The sequence below is a fragment of the Capricornis sumatraensis genome, chromosome 4, assembly GCF_032405125.1.
Source record: "Capricornis sumatraensis isolate serow.1 chromosome 4, serow.2, whole genome shotgun sequence".
NCBI lineage: Eukaryota > Metazoa > Chordata > Mammalia > Artiodactyla > Bovidae > Capricornis > Capricornis sumatraensis.
Genome location: NC_091072.1, coordinates 95,454,636 through 95,474,651, shown reverse-complemented (window position 1 = coordinate 95,474,651; position 20,016 = coordinate 95,454,636). Strand labels below are relative to the sequence as shown.

The following is a 20,016-nucleotide window of genomic DNA, read 5'->3' as shown; positions in this document are numbered from 1 at the left end:
ATTTTGAGTCAGTCATGTCAAAGTAACTAACAATGAAAAAATTAAATTTCAATAGAAAATTGACTACATAGGGAAAGGCACTGGACAGGATCTTGATTCTAGATTACTAGCCAGTTTTTAGAGGCTCATTTTTAAAACCTCCCTAGAACCTCAAAAATAATGTCTGCTACATAGTCCCATATTCTGCCAAAGTTTTTGTTTTTATTTGCTAAACTCATATCTTTTAGTACAGCTGTCAAGTTTCCCAGAAGTGATGTAATAGACACAAATGATTAAATTGCTTTTACCACATCTGCCACCTTCATCTACACTTGCTTTGGTTCATCTTAGAAAGGAAAAAAAAAAAGAAAAAAATATTTGGTTTATGAATTACTTGTGGTACAAGATCTTATTTTACAACCAGCATTGCCTAACCAACATTGCTACCCACTGACAATTTCATAAGTCCCTGTGTCCTGTGCTATAAAGGTGTCATCAGCTCAGTTGTCTGAAGGTGTTCGTTTCTTCATCTACCTTTATCCTCTCTCAAGCTTCCCTCTAACCTTTCTTTGAGGCCTACTCAGCAGCTGTGAAATGTCTTGGGCAAAAATATACTGACCTGCAGAGTTGACTGTTCTGTTTCTACATGGCAACCCCTCCCTCTGCCTATACCCACCTAGAAATTTCCCTTTGAAAGCATTTGGCCACTGGTTGTCAGAGAAGCAAAGCAAACTTCCCTACACACACACACACACACCTGGATCTTCAGAGAAGACCCCTCCCTCTCCCGCCAGGGTTACCATTTCCTTCTCCAGGGGATCTTCCCGACCCAGGGATCGAACCTGGGTCTCCCGCATTGGAGGCAGATGCTTTAACCTCTGAGCCACCAGGGAAGCCCCTCTCTGCCTATACCAACCTAGACACTTCCCTTTAAAAGCACTTCCCGTCAGAGAAGTAAAGCAAACTTCCCTACACACACACACACACACACACACACACACACACACACACGCACGCACACACGCACACACACGCACACACAGACTCTACTGGATCTTCAGAGAAGCAAAGCAAGCTTTCCTACACACACAACTGGATCTTCAGAGAAGCACAGCTTCCTTTTCTGTTTGTCTTTCCCTCACATGCACTTCAAACCTAACTGAAGGCTTTTATGTGGGTTCATTATTTGAGCATCAAAACACTGTTTTTAGTAGAGTATCCGTTCATTCAATAAATATTGATCATTTAGTGTGTGCGAAGCACTGGAGATACAGCAGGGAACAAAACTGGAAAAAAAAATTCAACGCTTCTGTATTTTCATTTTAACAAGGAGACAGACATGCGGTAAAGGAGGCGAGACAGATCGCAGAGCGTTAAATAGGTGAAGGGCTTCCTTGGTGGCTCAGACGGTAAAGCATTTGCTCGCAGTGCGGGAGACCCGGGTTCGATCCCGTGGAGAAGGAAATGGCAACCCACTCCAGGACTCTTGCCTGGAAAATTCCATGGACTGAGGAGCCTGGTGGGCTACAGTCCATGGGGTTGCAAAGAGTCAGACACTACTGAGCGACTTCACTCACACTAGGTAGGTGAACAGAGGAATTTGGGCTTTTAGTTTGGGTAAAATGGAAAACGAGCAAAGGGTTTGGAATAGAGGGCAGTTTAATGCTCCATTTTACAGATTAGGAAGGTAAGTGACTGGTTCGCAGTAAGCGTATGTAAGGGAATGCTTTGTACAATTCTATGGATGAATTGCAATTTAGGTCGGGGGTTGGGGGGGAGGATTAACAAGAAAGTAGGCGTTGATTTGGGGTCACTTGTTCCGAGATTTGAAGGGGCAGAAATGAGGGACAGGACAAATGAGGATGAATCCAAAAGGAAGCAAACTGTTTACACCGAAATACAATTTAATAGAAACATAAACACAGACGCAACAAGGAGTACCAGGGGCACTATTCAAACACCTGCCACCAAAAGCAAGCGAAGTTCGAGGCAAACTGTGCCCTAAGCAGACTCCGAGGCTGGGAATTGGGCCCATGTAAGCGCCCCAGCCCTGATCTGGGCCCGCCCCAAGCGTGACCACGCCCTTGGCCACGCCCTACCCTACGGCTCGACGCTCGGATTGGCCACGGCGGAGGCGGTGGCCGCTGTGCCCGGAAGTGTAGCTGACGTGTCCGGGCCGCGCGCGGAATTGTGGGCGAGTCGGCTAATGGCGTCGGCGAGTCTGGGGGTCTTGGGCAGACGGCGCTGAAGCTTCTCTCCAGCTTGGCTGGTGACAACCGGTGTAAGCCGAGCCTGCGTCAGCGGAAGGGACCTGCTCACCTGGTGGGCTCCTCCGCCAGTCGGCGGAGCGTAGCAGGGCGGGGCGACTGCGGGGGCCCCTAGGATAAGAGCGGGGGCAGTTGCGAGGAGGCCGCGGGGGGCTCTCGGGCTCGCTGCCCAGGCCGGGCCGAGCCCCCGTGGAGCCCTAGGGGCCAACAGCCCTAGGGCCGGAGACACCTGAAGGGAGCTGTCTGTCGCCTCAAGGAACTGACAAGTGCCAGAGTTGGTTTGCGCCTCTCAGAAATTGGCACGGGGCTTGGTGGATCATGTCTGGCACCAGCAGCCCCGAGGCGGTTAAGAAGCTGCTGGAGAATATGCAGAGCGACTTGCGGGCCCTGTCCCTGGAATGCAAGAAGAAATTCCCACCGGTCAAGGAGGTAAGCTCCGGGCGACTTCGGGAGAAAGCACGGTGAGCGTAGCCGATCCTGTTTAGACCCAGTCCTTCAGTCCCATCCTCCTGTCCTGTCTAATTCTCCTTTGGCCCTCACCTTTCCAGATTTGCGAACCGGTGGGTTGTTTCACGAGCGGTTTTATAGTTTTCTTTTGGCAAGTCTGAGGCGCTTTGATTTTCGCTGCAGTGTTCTGTCCAGATTTAGCACCGAAGTTCGCGCAGTGAGCCGATTCAGCGAATTCAGCTAAGTGTATGGTACCCTTCTCTTTTCTGGCCTTTTTCAAACACGAAATTGGTTAAGCCAGATTCAGAAATTTAGGTTCGTTGCTTCTAAAAACTAATCATCATGGTTGTGATACAGCGTATGCTCCTCAGCTTTCTGGTATATGTCACTCAATTGAAAGTAGCTTTTTTTCCTTCTTGGTAAGTGTCATGCAGTTTTACTCTTTATTAGTATCATGAAGTACTAATGAATTATCCAGAAACACTTGACTTAGGACAGACAGTGAAGAGCCACAATGACCATGTTAAGCCTTGTTATGAGCAACGATGTGCTGAGAAGTTTGGGCTTAGAGTCAGATAGAATACACCTGAATTTAAGTGCTCGCAAGACATCTTACTTAACGATTTTCAGTTTCAGTTTTCTTTCAGATGTAAAATAGAGTTAAAGAATGGGTTTATTAGATTATGATAAAGCTTTCGGGGGGGGAAGCATATTATTTAAAAGGCTCAAGTTAATAATATATGAAATTATTAACTTTTAGTCACTATTAGCTTTTTCTCTTAAGATGCCATTTTGGCTCTTAAACTTTTTAAAGATGCTACTCAATTTCTTTTCCCATTTCTGAAATAAGATAGTTAAAGCAGTTAACTGTTAAAGCAGTTATTTTACACTTATTCCTATTTAATGTAGTTTGGTATATACCTACAATTTCATGATTAGAACTTGCCCAATAAAGTTTGAATTTTAGGCTTCTGAGGAACCTTAATTTTTCTGTACTTTGGTCTCATTATTCTCCAACAAACTCCATTTAGTAATTTTTTTAATAAGGTAAGAAAATATTACCTACCCAATGATGAAAACCAGATGTTCCACTTTTGGAAAGATGAATATTATGACAAGTTTTATTTCAGATAGTCAATAGTTTGTTTTAATATCGATTTTCATTATTTTCTCTATGTGATCTGTTGAAAGTTATAAATATGAGTTTTAAAGAATATGGCTGTTTTAAGTATTTTTAAAGAAATAGGCTATTCTGATTACAAGGAAATGCTCTCATTTAAAAATGTCAAATCCTATTTTGTAATTTTAACAATAATTTATAGAACTGGCCATTCCCAGTTCTTATAATAACTTATAGAAGTAGTGATTCCTCTGTAATCATAAGCCTTTGTGGGCTAGCTTGGAGATTGAATTGCCATTTATTACATTATTTCTATTGGAAAAAGCATTCAGAGCTCCACACGGTAATTTACAAAGTTCTGAAACTCAGTGCATTTCTAACCTAGGAACTTTCAATAAATCTCATTATTTTTTTTTACTTGAAACTTGACTAAAAAGGTATTTAGTAATTACACCTACTCTGTGAGGTTATCACAAAAATAATTTTTGATGTGATTATCTCTGCTACATAATTTTGTATATAGTACATGCTTCATGGATGCAAGAACTTTGACTCCTTAACCTGTGGCACTTCCAATGAGCTTCAGTCAGTTCAGTCCAGTCGCTCAGTCGTGTCCTTAGGACAGTTCTTTCGGAATTGAAAAATAACCTTAATTGTGTCACAGGTGTGAAACAAGACTGAAGTAATTAGCCTAATGGTGATGGTTTTTAGGAGCGAGGCTTGACTTTCCAGAGATATTTTGGTTGAATTAATTTTTCCCTGGTAATTTGATACGGATGCATAATTTGGCTTTTGTTCTTAAAGAGAACTAGTGAGTTTTTAGTGTTATTTATTTTGGGGGGCGAGCAGTAGGGGGAGGTGTGTTTGGTGGACCCTAATGCAAAGCCTTTCTAGGTATAAGAAGCTTTTCTATCTGTATACTGGTTTGCTGGTTAACATTCTCCTGGTGTCTTCAAACATTACCTGAAAAATTGTCATTTTGACCTACGTGGAAGCCTATTAAGGAACTTAATACGATACAGATATGACTGCATATGTACTTTGGAAGGGTTGTCTCCTTTCGCATTACTTTTTAAACAAGGTAGAATGAAGTGAGACATTCTTTGTTTAGTCTTTAATAATTTCTAGCTTTTTAGCCATAGTGATTGGCTCTACTTTTTTAATAATGAGCTGCATTTTTGTAAGATTTCAAATCTGTTAGAAAAACAGAAGAAAAGAGTGTTGATAAAGGATAATGTCTTACTTACTGATACTTTTTTCTTTGGAGTTTCTACATAGTTTTTTCCATATTAATTGGTTTCATTTATAAAGCAATTTGCATATTAAGTTATTTTTATAAGGGCTATGATTTCATTGTCATTTTATAGTAATTAGATAATAACAGCAATAGTCCTTTTTCCCTCATTTTTCTTAAATATGAATTTTCATGTTTCAGCAGTGTAACTTTTTTTTAAACATAAGTGTACTCGCTAATTTGTTCAGGAATATTTGTGTAAATTTTTCTACTCTGTCTTAAAAACTACTTTAAAGGTTTGTAAAATCACTTCTATGTAATTGATATTCAGTGGCCCTCAGAAGCTATAAACTGAGGTTTTATGTTTTTAATGAATAAAACCTTTTTGGTCATTTCTGTTTGCACTACTCTGTGGAAACAAATAAGGGGAGTCTAACTGAACCTAGAAGTGTGGTCAGAGTGAGTTTGTAATTCTTAAGCTGAGTCTTTATAGGATAAGTAGAAGGCAGTCAACAGAAGAAGGAGGTCATGCTAGGCAGAGGAAAATAGCATGTTTGTATCCCATGTAAAAGAAATTTCATACCGAAGGTGATTGGGAGCCATTAAAGCTTTTTAAGATAGTAATATGATCAAATTTATATTTACATTACTGGAGGGAAAAATTAGAGGGGATTGAGATTGAAGTAAAGAGAGCAGATATTTTAGGGATGATTGTCTGCATTGAGGTAACAGTAGGGGTTGACAGAAAGTTGCTTGCATTGTGGTAGATGTAGGTGAAAGACTGGGTATGGATTAGAGAGCTTTAGCAAGTAAAATTAACAGGTCATAGTGACATTTTTTATGAGGTAGAAAGAGAAATCTGTGATGCCTCCCAGATTTCTGGCTTAGGAAACTGTAAATCATTAAGAGGAGGAAATGTTTTTGGGAAAAAGGAGTAGTGATGAATATTATTTTAAGCTGATGTGTGACATCCAGGTGGAACTGATCAGTAGGTGTTTGAAAATGATGGTTTGGCACTTAACAAGGAGGTCTCAATTTTAGATTTAGGAGTATTGGTTATACATGTTAGTAGAAACCATAAGAATAGAAAAAATGGTACAGGAAAAGTGTACAGAATGAGCATATCAGGGCTAAGGAAGGAACTCTGAAAGTAAGAGCATTAAAAGGGAAAGAGCCAGCTGGGATGACTAAGGTTACGGGTATGGGAGAGAAAGGAAGTACTTGGTGAGAGCAAGGTCCCCGAGAAAGCTGGAGTGTCAAGTGCTTAAGTGTATGAACTGGCTTTCAGTCTGAGAAGGGACGCATTATTTTCTGGTAGAGGAAGGTAAGGAGGAAAAAATGGATTTGAACGTGATAAATTTGAATGAGGGACGTAGTGGAGGGATAGAAAGGTGTGGACAGTTTGGCCTATGGCCTCTGTTTTCTTGGCAAGATAGGAAACAAGCTTGTTGCTAGGAGGAGTTAGTGGTGAAAGAAGTGGGGTAGGAAGTTTGAGGGGAGTAGAGGATCATAGTGTAGAAGTGGAGGAGGAATCGCCTTGGAGCACTTAAGAGTCTTGGCAGGAAAAGTCGTTGAAATGATGATGGATCGTGAAATGTAGGTGGATTCCCAAAGAAGGCAATCCAAGAGAACTTGGATTGGAAGATGGAAAGGTTAAGGAACTAGCAGCTGTTTAATTGAATTGGTCCAATTTAATTCAAGAGCAATGGCGTTGGGGAGTGAGAGAACTAGAAAGATAAAGACAGATGGGACAAAAGGGGGCTATTGGATTTCAGATTGCTAAGTAGTGCTGCACTAAAGGGTAATGATATCCCGGAAGTGGGTGACAGAAGAGGAAAGGGAGTGAAGGTCATTGACTTGAGATGGTCACAATTAGGATTTGGATGGATTTTTGTCTCTTTCTTTTTAAATGAAGTGGAATCAGTGAAGGTGTATATAATAAAATACAAGTAGTCTTCCCAGGTTATGTACTTTGTGCTTCTTATACATTTAAATTTTGTTTGGTAGGGGATTTTTGCCTAAAACAGCAAAGGTTGTTGTGGCAGAGTTCCTCAGTGTCTGGTGTTTACATGCATTAATTGGCTGAGTGGGGCCCTATGGTGAAAGAGATGCCCTCTACTTAACCATGACAGGATTCTCTTTTTAACCAGCTGTTTGGGGACTGAGGCCCAAGTCAGTTGGCTCTTCTGATAGGGTGAAGATCTTATTTTCAGGACCTTATGACAGTGAATAATGAGGGCTAGATCATGCTTACATGCTTAATTGGGAACTGTTTTCCTTTAATATCTTATATCATGCTATAGTTTTTTTTTCTGTTGACAAAGTCAGAGAAATTTGTTTATGGTGCAACCAATTGTGTTCTTCTCATTAACATGAATAAGTCCATGTTTTGTTTAGTTTTCATAATTTATTTTCAAAAGTGTCAACACTAAGAACAGTGTGACAAGTGTGGTAGGGAGTTATAAATCGTTTAGTCAAGACTTCCTTTATAATACAATTCTGTATAGTTGTGCAGACATGCTAGTGAGCTTTGATTTTTGACTCTGCTCTTTTCTTTTTATGCTCCTATTGACTTTACTCCAGGAAAGGCACATTAAATTCCTCTGCTGCTGCTAAGTCGCTTCAGTCGAGTCCGACTCTGTGCGACCCCATAGACGGCAGCCCACCAGGCTCCCCCGGCCCTGGGATTCTCCAGGCAAGAACACTGGAGTGGGTTGCCATTTCCTTCTCCAGTGCAGGAAAGTGAAAAGTGAAAGGGAAGTCGCTCAGTCATGTCCGACTCTTCGCGACCCCATGGACTGCAGCCTACCAGGCTCCTCTGTCCATAGGATTTTCCAGGCAAGAGTACTAGAGTGGGGTGCCATCGCCTTCTCCAATTAAACTCCTAGGGTCTATTAAATTATTTTTTTTCTGATAAATATTTTAGATGCTAACTTTGAGAGTAGTATAAGCAGTAACATTTTCACTAAGACATCTAGGAAAATTTTACAAGCTTATTACAATATTCTAAGAGTGTTTTATAGTGAAAGCTTTTTAAAAAACTTTTGATTAGTCCATGACATTTTATTTATTTATGAAAGTTAGTACCATAACCAATGAAATTTATTGTTAAAGTGTAAAGTGTATAGCTTATTTTTTTTAACTAAGATTTTGACAATTGTATTTTTGCTTTCATGAAATTGAATAGAGTGTCAAGGTCAATGAAAACATAGTTTAGTCAAAAAACAATGTATTGTTAGCACTAGGCTTTGGTGATGTGGAAGACACAAAAGACAGTGTTTGAGGCTAATAAACCAAAAAGGAAGACAGTCTCCAAAAATGGAAATTTTTTTTTTTCTTTTATATAGTAGTAGTATTTGGGGGCTTCCCTTGTGGCTAAGTTGGTGAAGAATACACCTGCAGTGTGGGAGACCTGGGTTCGATCCCTGGGTTGGGAAGTTCCCCTGGGGAAGGGAAAGGCTACCCAGTCCAATATTCTGGCCTAGAGAATTCCATGGTCCATGGGGTTGCAAAGAGTCGGACAGAACTGAGCGATTTTCACTTACTTACTTAGTAGTAGTTAGACTACTAAGTCGGAGAAGGCAATGGCACCCCACTCCAGTAATCTTGCCTGGAAAATCCCATGGACATAGGGGGCTGGTAGGCTACAGTCATGGGGTCGCTAAGAGTCAGACATGACTGAGCGACTTCACTTTCACTTTTCACTTTCATGCATCAGAGAAGGAAATGGCAACCCACTCCAGTGTTCTTGCCTGGAGAATCCCAGGGACGGCAGAGCCTGTTGGGCTGCCGTCTATGGGGTCACACAGAGTCGGACACGACTGACGTGACTTAGCAACAGCAGTAGTAGTAAGACTCTTTGCGACCCCATGGACTGGAGTCTGCCAGGCTCCTCTGTTCATGGAATTCTCCAGGCAAGAATACTGGAATGGGTTGCCATGCCCTTCTCCAGGGATCTTTCCTACCCAGGGATTGAACCTGGAACTCCTGCATTGCAGGCATATTTATTACCATATGAGCCACCAGGGAAATTTATTTTCAACCATGTACAAAATAGAAGGTTTTGGTATTACTCTTAAAATTTAATAGAAGTTTGTTTCTAAAGTGTAAAGCATGGCAGGAAGTACAAAAATCAATGAGAAGCCGCCTTTATCTTCCTTAAGTTAACTCAGAGTTGAGTAAAATACTGTCTTTCTAGTAGTGTTGCATCCATGGACTGTATTGCAACATGGCATTTCAGTTTTACAGGTATAAGGAAACTATGGCTTGGAAAGGTCAGTAACTTGCAAAAGGTATGCGTGCATATCAGTCACTCAGTTGTGTCCAACTCCTTGCGACGCTATGGACTGTAGCCCACCAGGCTCCTCTGTCCATGGAATTCTCCAGGCAAGAACATTGGAGTGGGTTGCCATTTCCTTTTCCAAGGGATCTTCCTGACCCAGGGATTGATCCATGGTCTCCTGCATTGCAGGCAGATTCTTAAATGTCTGAGCCACCAGAGAAGCCCTACAAAGGGTAGTGAAGCTAGAAAGTGAAAGAACTGGGACGTGAATCCATGTGCGTCCATTTCTTACGTCTTCATCTCGTCCTGTTGCAGTCTTTAAAGCATACTTGTTTTTATCATCTTTCCCATGTATCTGTCTTGCTTCATCGTTTGTTACTGTTTGTCATTCTTGTTTTGAGTTTTGTAACACTCTACTTTCCTATTTCTCCTTCCTCTCTCAGTATTCCTTCTCTTTTTCTTTACATGTAAGTGGATCCCAAGTTCTGTCGGGAGACCTCTTCTTTATCTGTGTTCATCTCTTTTGCACTTGCATCTACTCCCGTTGTTTCTGGCCTTACTTCAGAGCTGATGACTCCTAAATCTGCTTTGTTACCTCTGCTCTCTTTACTGAACTTAGATCTGTGCTTCCAACTGTCTGTTAACGCATTATTGATCAGGGGATTTTTGCAGAACCTAATACCTGTAACTGGCAGTTTGTTATGTAAGTGAATATTGAAACACTTGGTCAATAACGGTAGCAAAAGACTATTAATAATGTCTCTGGCCAATAAGTTGTTAAACATATCTACCGGAGTATCTTTCACATACTTCAGATAGAACTTCTGGTAAAACTTGTCCTATCCCCACATTTCACTTGTTTTGTTAGTGGAATTTTTTATTCTTGCTTACTCTAGTTGTATTTGGCTGTCTTCTCTTCCTCAGCTCTCTTTATGCTGTATCCGTTGTCAGATGTTTCTTCCACTTTTGTGATTTCTAATGTATCTCTCCTCTTTTCTGTTGTTTTAGCTATTATTCTAGCTCCCAGCTATTCAGTCTTATGCCTGGCCTTTGGTATTCATTAATGGCACAAAAGACCATCCTTTATGTTACCACCAGATTAATGTACAACTCAGAAATTCTTAATGGCTACTTTGTACATACGCAATTCCTCAGTATAACATTTAAGACCTTGATCTTCCCATCCTTCCTTCATCACCCTCAACTTTCCCTCAAATCCCTTTAATACTTAGGCCAAACTCTGTTGCTTGCTCTTCATTTTCCAAATATGCCCTACTCCTTCCCTCTTCCATGATGTGGCTTTGGTAGCTTTTTTTCCCTTTTGCTGGCCTGAAATCATCTCCTTCCATCTTTTAAAAGTTAAAATCCTACCCTTAATTTAACCCATGTTGCTTGTTCATTTGTTACATGAATGAACCAGCTTTAGAGATAATGTTCTCATTTCATCCCTCATTTACTCATTCCTTCATTCTTTCATTTGTTCATAAAGTAATTTTTGAAGACCTGCTGTGTGCCATGTACTAGCTAGTTGCTGGTCAGGAATAGTTGCAGCTCCTGCCCAGGCTTTTCAAGCTGACATGTTTTCTTAACCTTCACTGAAACTTATTTTATGTCATTTCCCTATAACTCTTACGTTTTTACCTTTTGCTATGGTATTTTCTTTTCTAAATAACTCCTTAAGGAGTGTCAGTTTTGCATCTTGTTTATTCTTCTGTCTGTCATGCTGCTGCTGCTGCTAAGTCACTTCAGTCTTGTCCAACTCGTCGCAACTCCGTGGGCAGCAGCCTACCAGACTCCTCCATCCATGGAATTTTCCAGGCAAGAGTACTGGAATGGGATGCTGTTGCCTTCTCCTCTGTCTGTCATAGTTCAAAGCATTTGTATATCTGAGAAGTACTGATTAGATACTTGTTGGAGATTAAATTTTTAAAGAAGAAGAAAGGGATACTGTATATATAGGCATACCATGTATATCAGTTCAGTTCAGTTGCTCAGTCGTGTCCGATTCTTTGCAACCCCATGGACTGCAGCATGCCAGGCCTCCCTGTCCATCACCAACTCCCGGAGCCTACTCAAACTCATGTCCATTGAGTCAGTGATGCCATCCAGCCATCTCATCCTCTGTCGTCCTCTTCTCCTCCCGCCTTCAGTTTTTCCCAGCATCAGGGTCTTTTCCAATGAGTTGATTCTTCACATCAGGTGGCCAAAGTATTGGAGTTTCAGCTTCAGCATCAGTCCTTCCAATGAGTATTCAGGACTGATTTCCTTTGGGATGGACTGGTTGGATGTCCTTGCAGTCCAAGAGACTCTCAAGAGTCTTCTCCAACACCATAGTTCAGAAGCATCAATTCTTTGGCACTCAGCTTTCTTTATAGTCCAACTCTCACATCCACACATAACTACTGGAAAAATCATAGCTTTGGCTAGACGGACCTTTTTTGGCAAAGTAATGTCTCTGCTTTTTAATATGCTGTCTAGGTTGGTCATAGCTTTTCTTCCAAGGAGCAAGCATCTTTTAATTTCATGGCTGCAGTCACCATCTGCAGTGGTTTTGGCCCCCCAAAATAAAGTCTCTCACTGTTTCCATTGTTTCCCCATCTATTTGCCATGTGATGGGACTATGATGGGACCAGATGCCGTGATCTTAGTTTTCTGAATGTTGAGTTTTAAGCCAACTTTTTCACTCTCCTCTTTGACTTTCATCAAGAGGCCCTTTAGTTGTTCTTTGCTTTCTGCCATAAGGGTGGTGTCATCTGCATATCTGAGATTATTGATATTTCTCCCAGCAATCTTGATGTCAGCTTGTGTTTCATCCAGTCCAGCGTTTCTCATGATGTACTCTGCATAGAAGTTAAATAAGCAGGGTGACAATATACAACCTTGATGTACTCCTTTCCCTATTTGGAACTAGTCTGTTGTTCCGTGTCTGGTTCTAACTGTTGCTTCTTGACCTGCATACAGATGTCTCAGGAGGCAGGTCAGGTGGTCTGGTGTTCCCATCTCTTTAAGAATTTTCCACAGTTTGTTGTGATCCACACAGTCAAAGGCTTTGGCACAGTCAATAAAGCAAAAGTAGATGTTTTTCTGAAACTCTTGCTTTTTCGATGATCCAGCAGATGTTGGCAATCTGATCTCTGGTTCCTCTGCCTTTTCTAAAACCAGCTTGAACATCTGGAAGTTCATGGTTCATGTACTGTTAGCTTTCCACATATAATCTGCATTTCGGTCTTTTATTTGATATGTTAAGGAAAATTTGTTTGCTAGAAGCTAGAGGGTTTTTTTGTTTTGTTTTGTCTTTATTTTTTAGCCCAGAGGTTACGAATAGGATTCCATATAGGTATATATTTTTCAGAGCTTTGAGATTTTAGACTAATTACATATTACAGAAGAAAATCTTATTGATTTCAGTGTAGTACTTGAGGGTCCCTTGGACTGCAAGGAGATCCAACCAGTCCATTCTGAAGGAGATCAGCCCTGGGATTTCTTTGGAAGAAATGATGCTAAAGCTGAAGCTCCAGTACTTTGGCCACCTCATGCGAAGAGTTGACTCATTGGAAAAGACTCTGATGCTGGGAGGGATTGGGGGCAGGAGAAGAAGGGGACGACCAAGGATGAGATGGCTGGATGGCATCAGTGACTCGATGGACGTGAGTCTGAGTGAACTCCAGGAGTTGGTGATGGACAGGGAGGCCTGGCGTGCTGCGATTCATGGGGTCCCAAAGAGTCGGACACGACTGAGCGACTGAACTGAACTGAATTGTTTTATAAGCATATTGTCCTTTAGGGACTGTTCTAGATCTATTAGGTATTCGCAAGTATTAGGACTTGACTTTAGGTCTTTTGATTTTACCTGAGTTCTGAAATCCTAAGTTTGCAAGGCAACGTCATACCTCCCTAGTCTCTTGAGTGCATTATTCTCCTTAAGTTGCGATTAACTTGAATTTCACATTTCTCCTTTAACTCTTATTTCATGCTATATTCTGTGAATAATTAATTTGGGGCTTTGGTGAATTTGTTCTAATTTCGAGACTCTTCTTCCATAAATGTTTAAAAAAAATAAGTACGGTTTTTGTTTTGTTTTTTAAAATACAACATAGAGGATTTGGTGAAGAGAAGCAGTATTATTGTTACTGTTATTGTAAACTTGTCTGGAGTTCTAGAAGTGGACATTTGCTGATTCCCTTCTAGTGTTCATTCCCTCTTGCTTTCTTCAGTGATAGGCTGCACTTTTCCTTCATTTTCAACTCTCTGGATTTAGATGAATTAATCCCATCCCGTGCTCCAGTATACCTTGTTTAGTTTGATCTGATTTAATCTCCATATCCACACTTCTGTTTCTACCCACACACAGTGCCAGTGTGTGCTCCTGGGAAGGGAAAGCTTCCTCTCTGTTCTCAAGTGCTGCTTGAAGAGATCTTTTCTCTTTCTGGATAGTGTCATATGAAGTGAGGTATAGAATGGCTGGAACTGATTTTATTGCCAAGTTTTGGAGCTCCCTGAGGATGAACCTACTCATGGAACAAGACAGAACCAAGAGGATGGCAGAGAAGTGAAGCTATAGTTGTGATGGTGATGTGACTCTCTGGATCAAATTTCCTCTGCATTTTTCAATGAGAGGACAGTAAAGTCCCTCCCTCTGTTTAGAACTTTTCCTTTGCTTATTTATAAATGTTTATATATATCCTCAGGACTTCCCTCGTGGCTCAGTTGGTAAAGCATCTGCCTACAATGCGGGAGACCTGGGTTCAATCCCTGGGTCAGGAAGATCCCCTGGAGAAGGCAGTGGCACCCCACTCCAGTACTCTTGCCTGGAAAATCCCATGGATGGAGGATCCTGGTAGGCTGCAGTCCGTGGGGTCGCAAAGAGTCAGACACGACTGGGCAACTTCACTTAGCTTAGCTTATATATATATTCTCTGTTTGCATAATGATAGGCATAGTCATATGGGGAGAGGAATGAAATGCGTTTTTTATCCTCACAGGGCTTACAGCTAGATTGGAGAAACAGACATGTCATAGGAGAAACAGAATAAACCATAGGTACAAACCATAGATGGCTCACAGAGATGGAAGGACTTTTTGATACTTGCCATAGAAGAACAAGTTATGGAGGAAATGATTTCTGTCACTGCTCCTGGTGCCAGAGTGAGAGACACCTGCACCATCTTCATGTTGTTAGCAGTGGTTTAATTTCAACAAAGCATTATTTGTCACATTAAGTTAGTGTTCACTTTTTTTGTGAATTTGTTGGCTTTATAATTTTAAGAGTTATAAAAATAGGGAGTTTATTTACAATTTATTACTATTTATACCTACTTAAATTTGTCAGCAACTGGGTAGGTCCATGGGACTTATGTTTTTTTCCTTTTGAAAGATGTCCTTACACTACTCAGTTTTCAGAGACACCACCAGTCATGGATTTGGTGGGCCACTGAAGAGTGAGACAATTGAGGATGGATGGAGGACAAGGTTTTAAGTGGAGAAATTTCTTACTTTAGATTGATAGCAAGAAGTTTGAACTGAGGTGTAGAAATGACGTTTGAGAAGAAAAAAAGCACAAGATGTGTTCACTGTGCAGGCTTTGTGGCTGATTATATTTGTGGAATCAAGGATAAACCTCAGATACCTGGTCAGTGACTGCATGGTTGCTGCTGCTGTTCACAAAAACAGATTATAGGGAGAAGAAACCGGCTTTTCTGAGGCTAGGGTGGAAGTTGGAGGTGTGCGTGTGAGGTGATAACATCTTTGAATATCTTGAATTTAAGGTGTCTTTTAAAAATATAGGGTAATAAATCCTATAGTTTAGGAGACAGTTAAGGAAAAGGAATATAATATAGGATTCTTGAGTATTTAGAAAGTAACTGAAACCGTGGGATTGAGATTGCCCAGGAAGAGTTTATTGAGAAGTTAGGCCAAGGATATTCTGTGTTGTCTTGAAAGAGGAGTCAGCATTTTAGCATTCTATCTTATCTTTTCTGTAATGCTGGCTTCTATATTCAGAGTCCTTGGTGAGCGTGTCTATTTGGGTCAGCAAAGAATTTTGTGAAAGAGAAAAAAATATTTCTTGAGAGACATTAATTTTAAGATTAACAAATATTAAATGCTGCAGTGTATTTAATACTTTTGGCTTTGTTACCCAATTCATAGATTGCCCTTGGGGATTAGAGATTTTAGACTACCCACCATAACCTGTATCATCCCTATTAAATTCTACAGAACTGGGACTTTGTATTTTTTTTTGTTTGTTTGTTTTAATGAGGCCCAATTCAGGAAAATAACTATTTACAGTTGAGTAGTTCCCCTATGGATATATAAGTATCTAATCTGTAAGTGTCTAATCAGAGTAGGGGTTGCTTTTAAAGCAAGAAGTTAAAGATTTTCTTCACACAGACAATCTTTGATAAATAGAAGGAAATCTGAGTCTGAATACTTCCATTTATACAGGGCACTCTTGAAGATGTCTGCTAGGCTGAGGTATGGAGTAGCAGTGCATGAGGTGAGGGGGCCGTGATGTACAGGTGTTGTCAATAAACATTGGTAATGAAACTTTCCAGCAACACAGGGTGCCAATGAGAATAGGGTGGTGGTACAGTTTCAAAGTTTCACAATAGAAAGTTGGATGAAAAAAATTAGGAGCTGTAATATAGGTCCAGTTACATCTGAGTTAATAAACAGTCCTTTTGATGATTTCTTGAGTTTATATACCTTTTAAAACACTTGTTACTTTGGAACTAAAGGATAAACATTCATTGCTTTCCTTATGGTGTGGATGTATAAAAATATTTGTTAAACATATATTATACTTATAATTTCGTTATTTATACTTGTTTATGATTCATACATGGGTCAGTTCTTATTTATTTGAGGAGATCAAAATAGCATCTGGCAAATCTGAAATCCTGATTTTGGAAACTGACTAGAATTCAGAAAGTTAGAACAGATTACATTGGATTTATGATGATTTATTTTGATATCTGTTGACTGAAATAGAATGAAATATTGAATTTGAGCATAGGCACAGTACAGAGGGCCATAGTAAGGAGGGAGAGAGTTTGAACATTTGAAATGTTGATGGAAGAAAGTTCAGTGACCATAGATTAATTTCAGTAGACTTAGTAAGAAAATTACTTAAGACATTTAAAGTGGAGTGTATGAATATAACAGTATACGTAATAATTTCAGTGTTACTGAATTTTTATAGTAGTAGGTTTGTTTTGGCTTGTACATCTTCATACTAGATCCAGAATCTGACCACTCCTTACCATCTCAGTCATTATCACCTCAGGCCTATCCACCATCATCTTTTGCTTACATTATTACAGTAGCCTCTTAAATTTTGCTCCATGTTGGAATCACCTGAAAATTTTTAAAAATGCCAATGCATGACTCCCACTGTTAGTCATTCTGATGTAGTTTTTGGAATGGTTTGCAACCTGGAGAAGGCAATGGCACCCCACTCCAGTACTCTTGCCTGGAGAATTCCATGGATGGAGGAGCCTGGTAGGCTGCAGTCCATGGGGTCACTAAGAGTCAGACACGACTGAGCGACTTCACTTTCACTTTTCACTTTCATGCATTGGAGAAGGTAGTGGCAACCCACTTCAGTGTTCTTGCCTGGAGAATCCCAGGGATAGGGGAGCCTGGTGGGCTGCCGTCCATGGGGTCGCACAGAGTCGGACATGACTGAAGCAACTTAGCAGCAGCAGCAGCAGCAATCTGGGCATCATGATTTTTTTTTAAAGCATCTGGTGTTCTAATATACATTGCCCCTAGAAATCAGAAAATCAATAATCTTTCCATGAAGAAATTTATTTTGACTACATTTTTCTGCTAGTAGCCATGTGCATTTAATTCGAAACATTTCCATTTCTTAAAGTTTCTTAAAGTCCTAGATATCCATTAGGCTTCTTAGTTGTAAGCAATGGAAACTAACTTGGGCTGATGTAAGTGGAAATGAAGTTTACTGACAGAACATTGAGGGGCTCGTAGAATTGGTAGAAGACTGGATGAAGCCAACCTTAGAAAGTACAGGAATGAGAGGAGGCTGAACAGCTAAGAACCACTGCAAAACTCATTGCCACTGAGACCATTACTACTGTCTCTGCTGAACTGTGAAGTTGGAAATTCTCTAATCACAGACAAGGGCTTCACATGCTTGGAATTCCACAAAATGACAAAGGTATACATTGTATAGCCTACAATGGGTCATTCATTTTATGCATTAACCCACTGCTCCTCAGCCTAATAACCTATAGGATGCTGAGTTCTTCCATAATTATTTTAAAAACTTTAGTGCCTTCTACTACTTGTCCTTTAGTAAATGTTAAGAGATAACAGAAGAAATGAACAAGTAGCAAGCAAGTTAATAGGAAAACTTGAATATAGTATATGAATACTTGTGTATTATTTTTGGAGGTATAGTCACCAGTTTAAGTATGAAATAGGCATGTTTCTTAATAGTAAAAATGTCCTGAGTTTCTATAATGGAAGTTATATATCAATATTGTATGTTAACAGTGTCCAGTAGAAGTATAATGTGGGCAACATATGCAGTCCATGTGTGTAATTTTAAATTGCATTTAAAAAGTAAAAAGAAACATTTAGTTTTAATGATATATAATATTTAACACAACTCAGTTTGAGTAGCCACATATAAAGTGCTTAGTAATCGTATGTGCATGTTTAATTGCTAAGTCATGTCTGACTCTTGGCGACCCCGTGGACTGTAGCCTGCCAGGGTCCCCTGTCCTGTGGATTTTCCAGGCAAGAGTACTCGACTGGGTCACCATTTCCTTCTCCAGGGGATCCTTCCAACCCTGAGATCGAACTCTCGTCTCCTGCATTGGCAGGTGGATTCTTTACCACTGGACCACTGGGGAAGCCTAGTCCCATGTAGCCAGTGGCTACCATATTGGACAGCACAGTCATGTGGCATAGTGTAAAATGCCATATGACTGTCAAATACTGCCAGCTCAATTATGCTGAAATGATGTAGACACCTTATGAAAACTGAATGTTTTAAAAAAGCACAGTCTAAAAGTAATGACAGGGTTCTTGGTTATTCATTCTCTTCTAATTCAAAGCTATTTTACTTGAGTTTGCAGTGTTTTTCAATTTTTTTTTTATTGTTGAGAGAGAAGTGTGAAATGGGAAAGAGAAAATCTATTTTTTTCATTAGTCTGTGTTGACTATTTTTTATTTTCTGAAGACTTAAGTGTGAGGATTTAGGGTATTTCAGATATAGTTGAAGGCATAGAAAGGCAATATGCTTTCGCAATGCAGAGTTTGCGTGAGAATAATCAAGTTAATCATACTTTATTACATTTAGTGTATGTTTCACTACTAGACTATAGTATCTGAAGTTTGTAAAATAAAAAAGATAGTAGTGACTGACTCTGTGCTTGAGATTGTATCATACATGATTTCTTTCCCCTAGATAATTCATGTCATTAGTAAGTTTTATGTTCTAATTATTTTTATTCTTGCAGGCTGCTGAATCAGGAATAATAAAAGTTAAAACAATAGCTGCACGAAACACCGAAATTTTGGCAGGTAATTTTTTGCATTAAAAATTCAACAATTAATGAAAGTTTGACTAATGGTAAAAGTAGAATCTTAAAACCCATCAGTTTTTTTTTAATAGCATCTCTTCCTTATGCTCCTCTTCTGTTATGCTATCCATAATGATAAAGAACATGCAAAAGTCCCTAATTTATGATCTAATTGGGTGTCCCAGAGATGAATGCTATACTGTTCTCTGAAATCAGAAAGCTTAAAACTACTAACTCCTTAAAGGCAAAGATTTTTCATACTCATCTTTGAATTCTCTTCCGCCTCTTGTCAATCACCTAAGATACACCTTACCCATAAAAGGCATTCAATTAATATTTGTTGTATTGAAAGAAAAATTGGTTCTCAGACCACCTTCCCAGATCTCTTTTATCTTTGAAATAAGCAGGGCATTATATAGATGTAACATTTTTTTTGATTGATCCTAGTTTTGGGGGAGAAATTTTCAAAAGTTTCTCTCTGGCACCCTTTTGATACTCAGTCCACCGCCTCTTTTTCTTCCTGCCTTTCTGTTCTTGCCTCTATCATGCAAAGGAAGGAAACTGGCACATGTGAGCATGTGAGGCATTTGTGCCACTTGATCTTATATAGGACAACCTTGTGAAGAAATATTCTTTTTTTAATAGTAGAGCAAATTGAGATGCAGAGAGATTTAGTGGCCTAAGGTTGGTCACTTGGTGAGTGGTGGAATCAAAGTCACGTCCCGGGCTGTTCAGAGCCCATGTTCTTCCTGCTGCAGTGTGCTGCCGTGGTACTGTGAGGTTTCCACACCGGCTGCTCTCTTCCAAGTGCTTGTGCTCAACTGCTGCTTGCTTCGCTGATCCTTCACGTGCATTTCCAATTCCAGTGGTGCTGTAGTTCTCAGCTAGTTACAGGAGGAAAGCAGCCCTATTAACCTGACTTACACCAAGTCCAAATAGTGAAGAACCAATACAACTCTTAAGTCTCTTTACACTTTTTAAAGAAGCATACCAGTAAATTCCTAAAGGGCAAAATTTTAAAGAATGTTTCAAAATGCAATGAAGATGTTTGGGGCTAGTTTAAGGGTGACAGGTAAGAGTGGATTTCATTTGCCACCTTAGGGTTAGCCCTGCTAAGTTGCATGTGTTTCTCACAG

The 20,016-nt window shown here is 40.0% G+C and overlaps 1 protein-coding gene across 3 annotated transcripts in view; it reads left to right on the top strand.

Moving 5' to 3' along the window:
- The first annotated feature begins 2,564 nt into the window (after window positions 1–2,564).
- MON2 (MON2 homolog, regulator of endosome-to-Golgi trafficking) overlaps window positions 2,565–20,016 on the top strand; it is a 111,713-nt gene continuing 94,261 nt past the window's right edge. For all 3 annotated transcript variants that reach the window (XM_068971279.1, XM_068971275.1, XM_068971276.1), the window contains exons 1-2: window positions 2,565–2,675; window positions 18,818–18,881. In XM_068971279.1, the coding sequence (XP_068827380.1) occupies window positions 2,565–2,675; window positions 18,818–18,881 (175 nt within the window). The remainder of the gene's footprint in view (window positions 2,676–18,817; window positions 18,882–20,016) is intronic.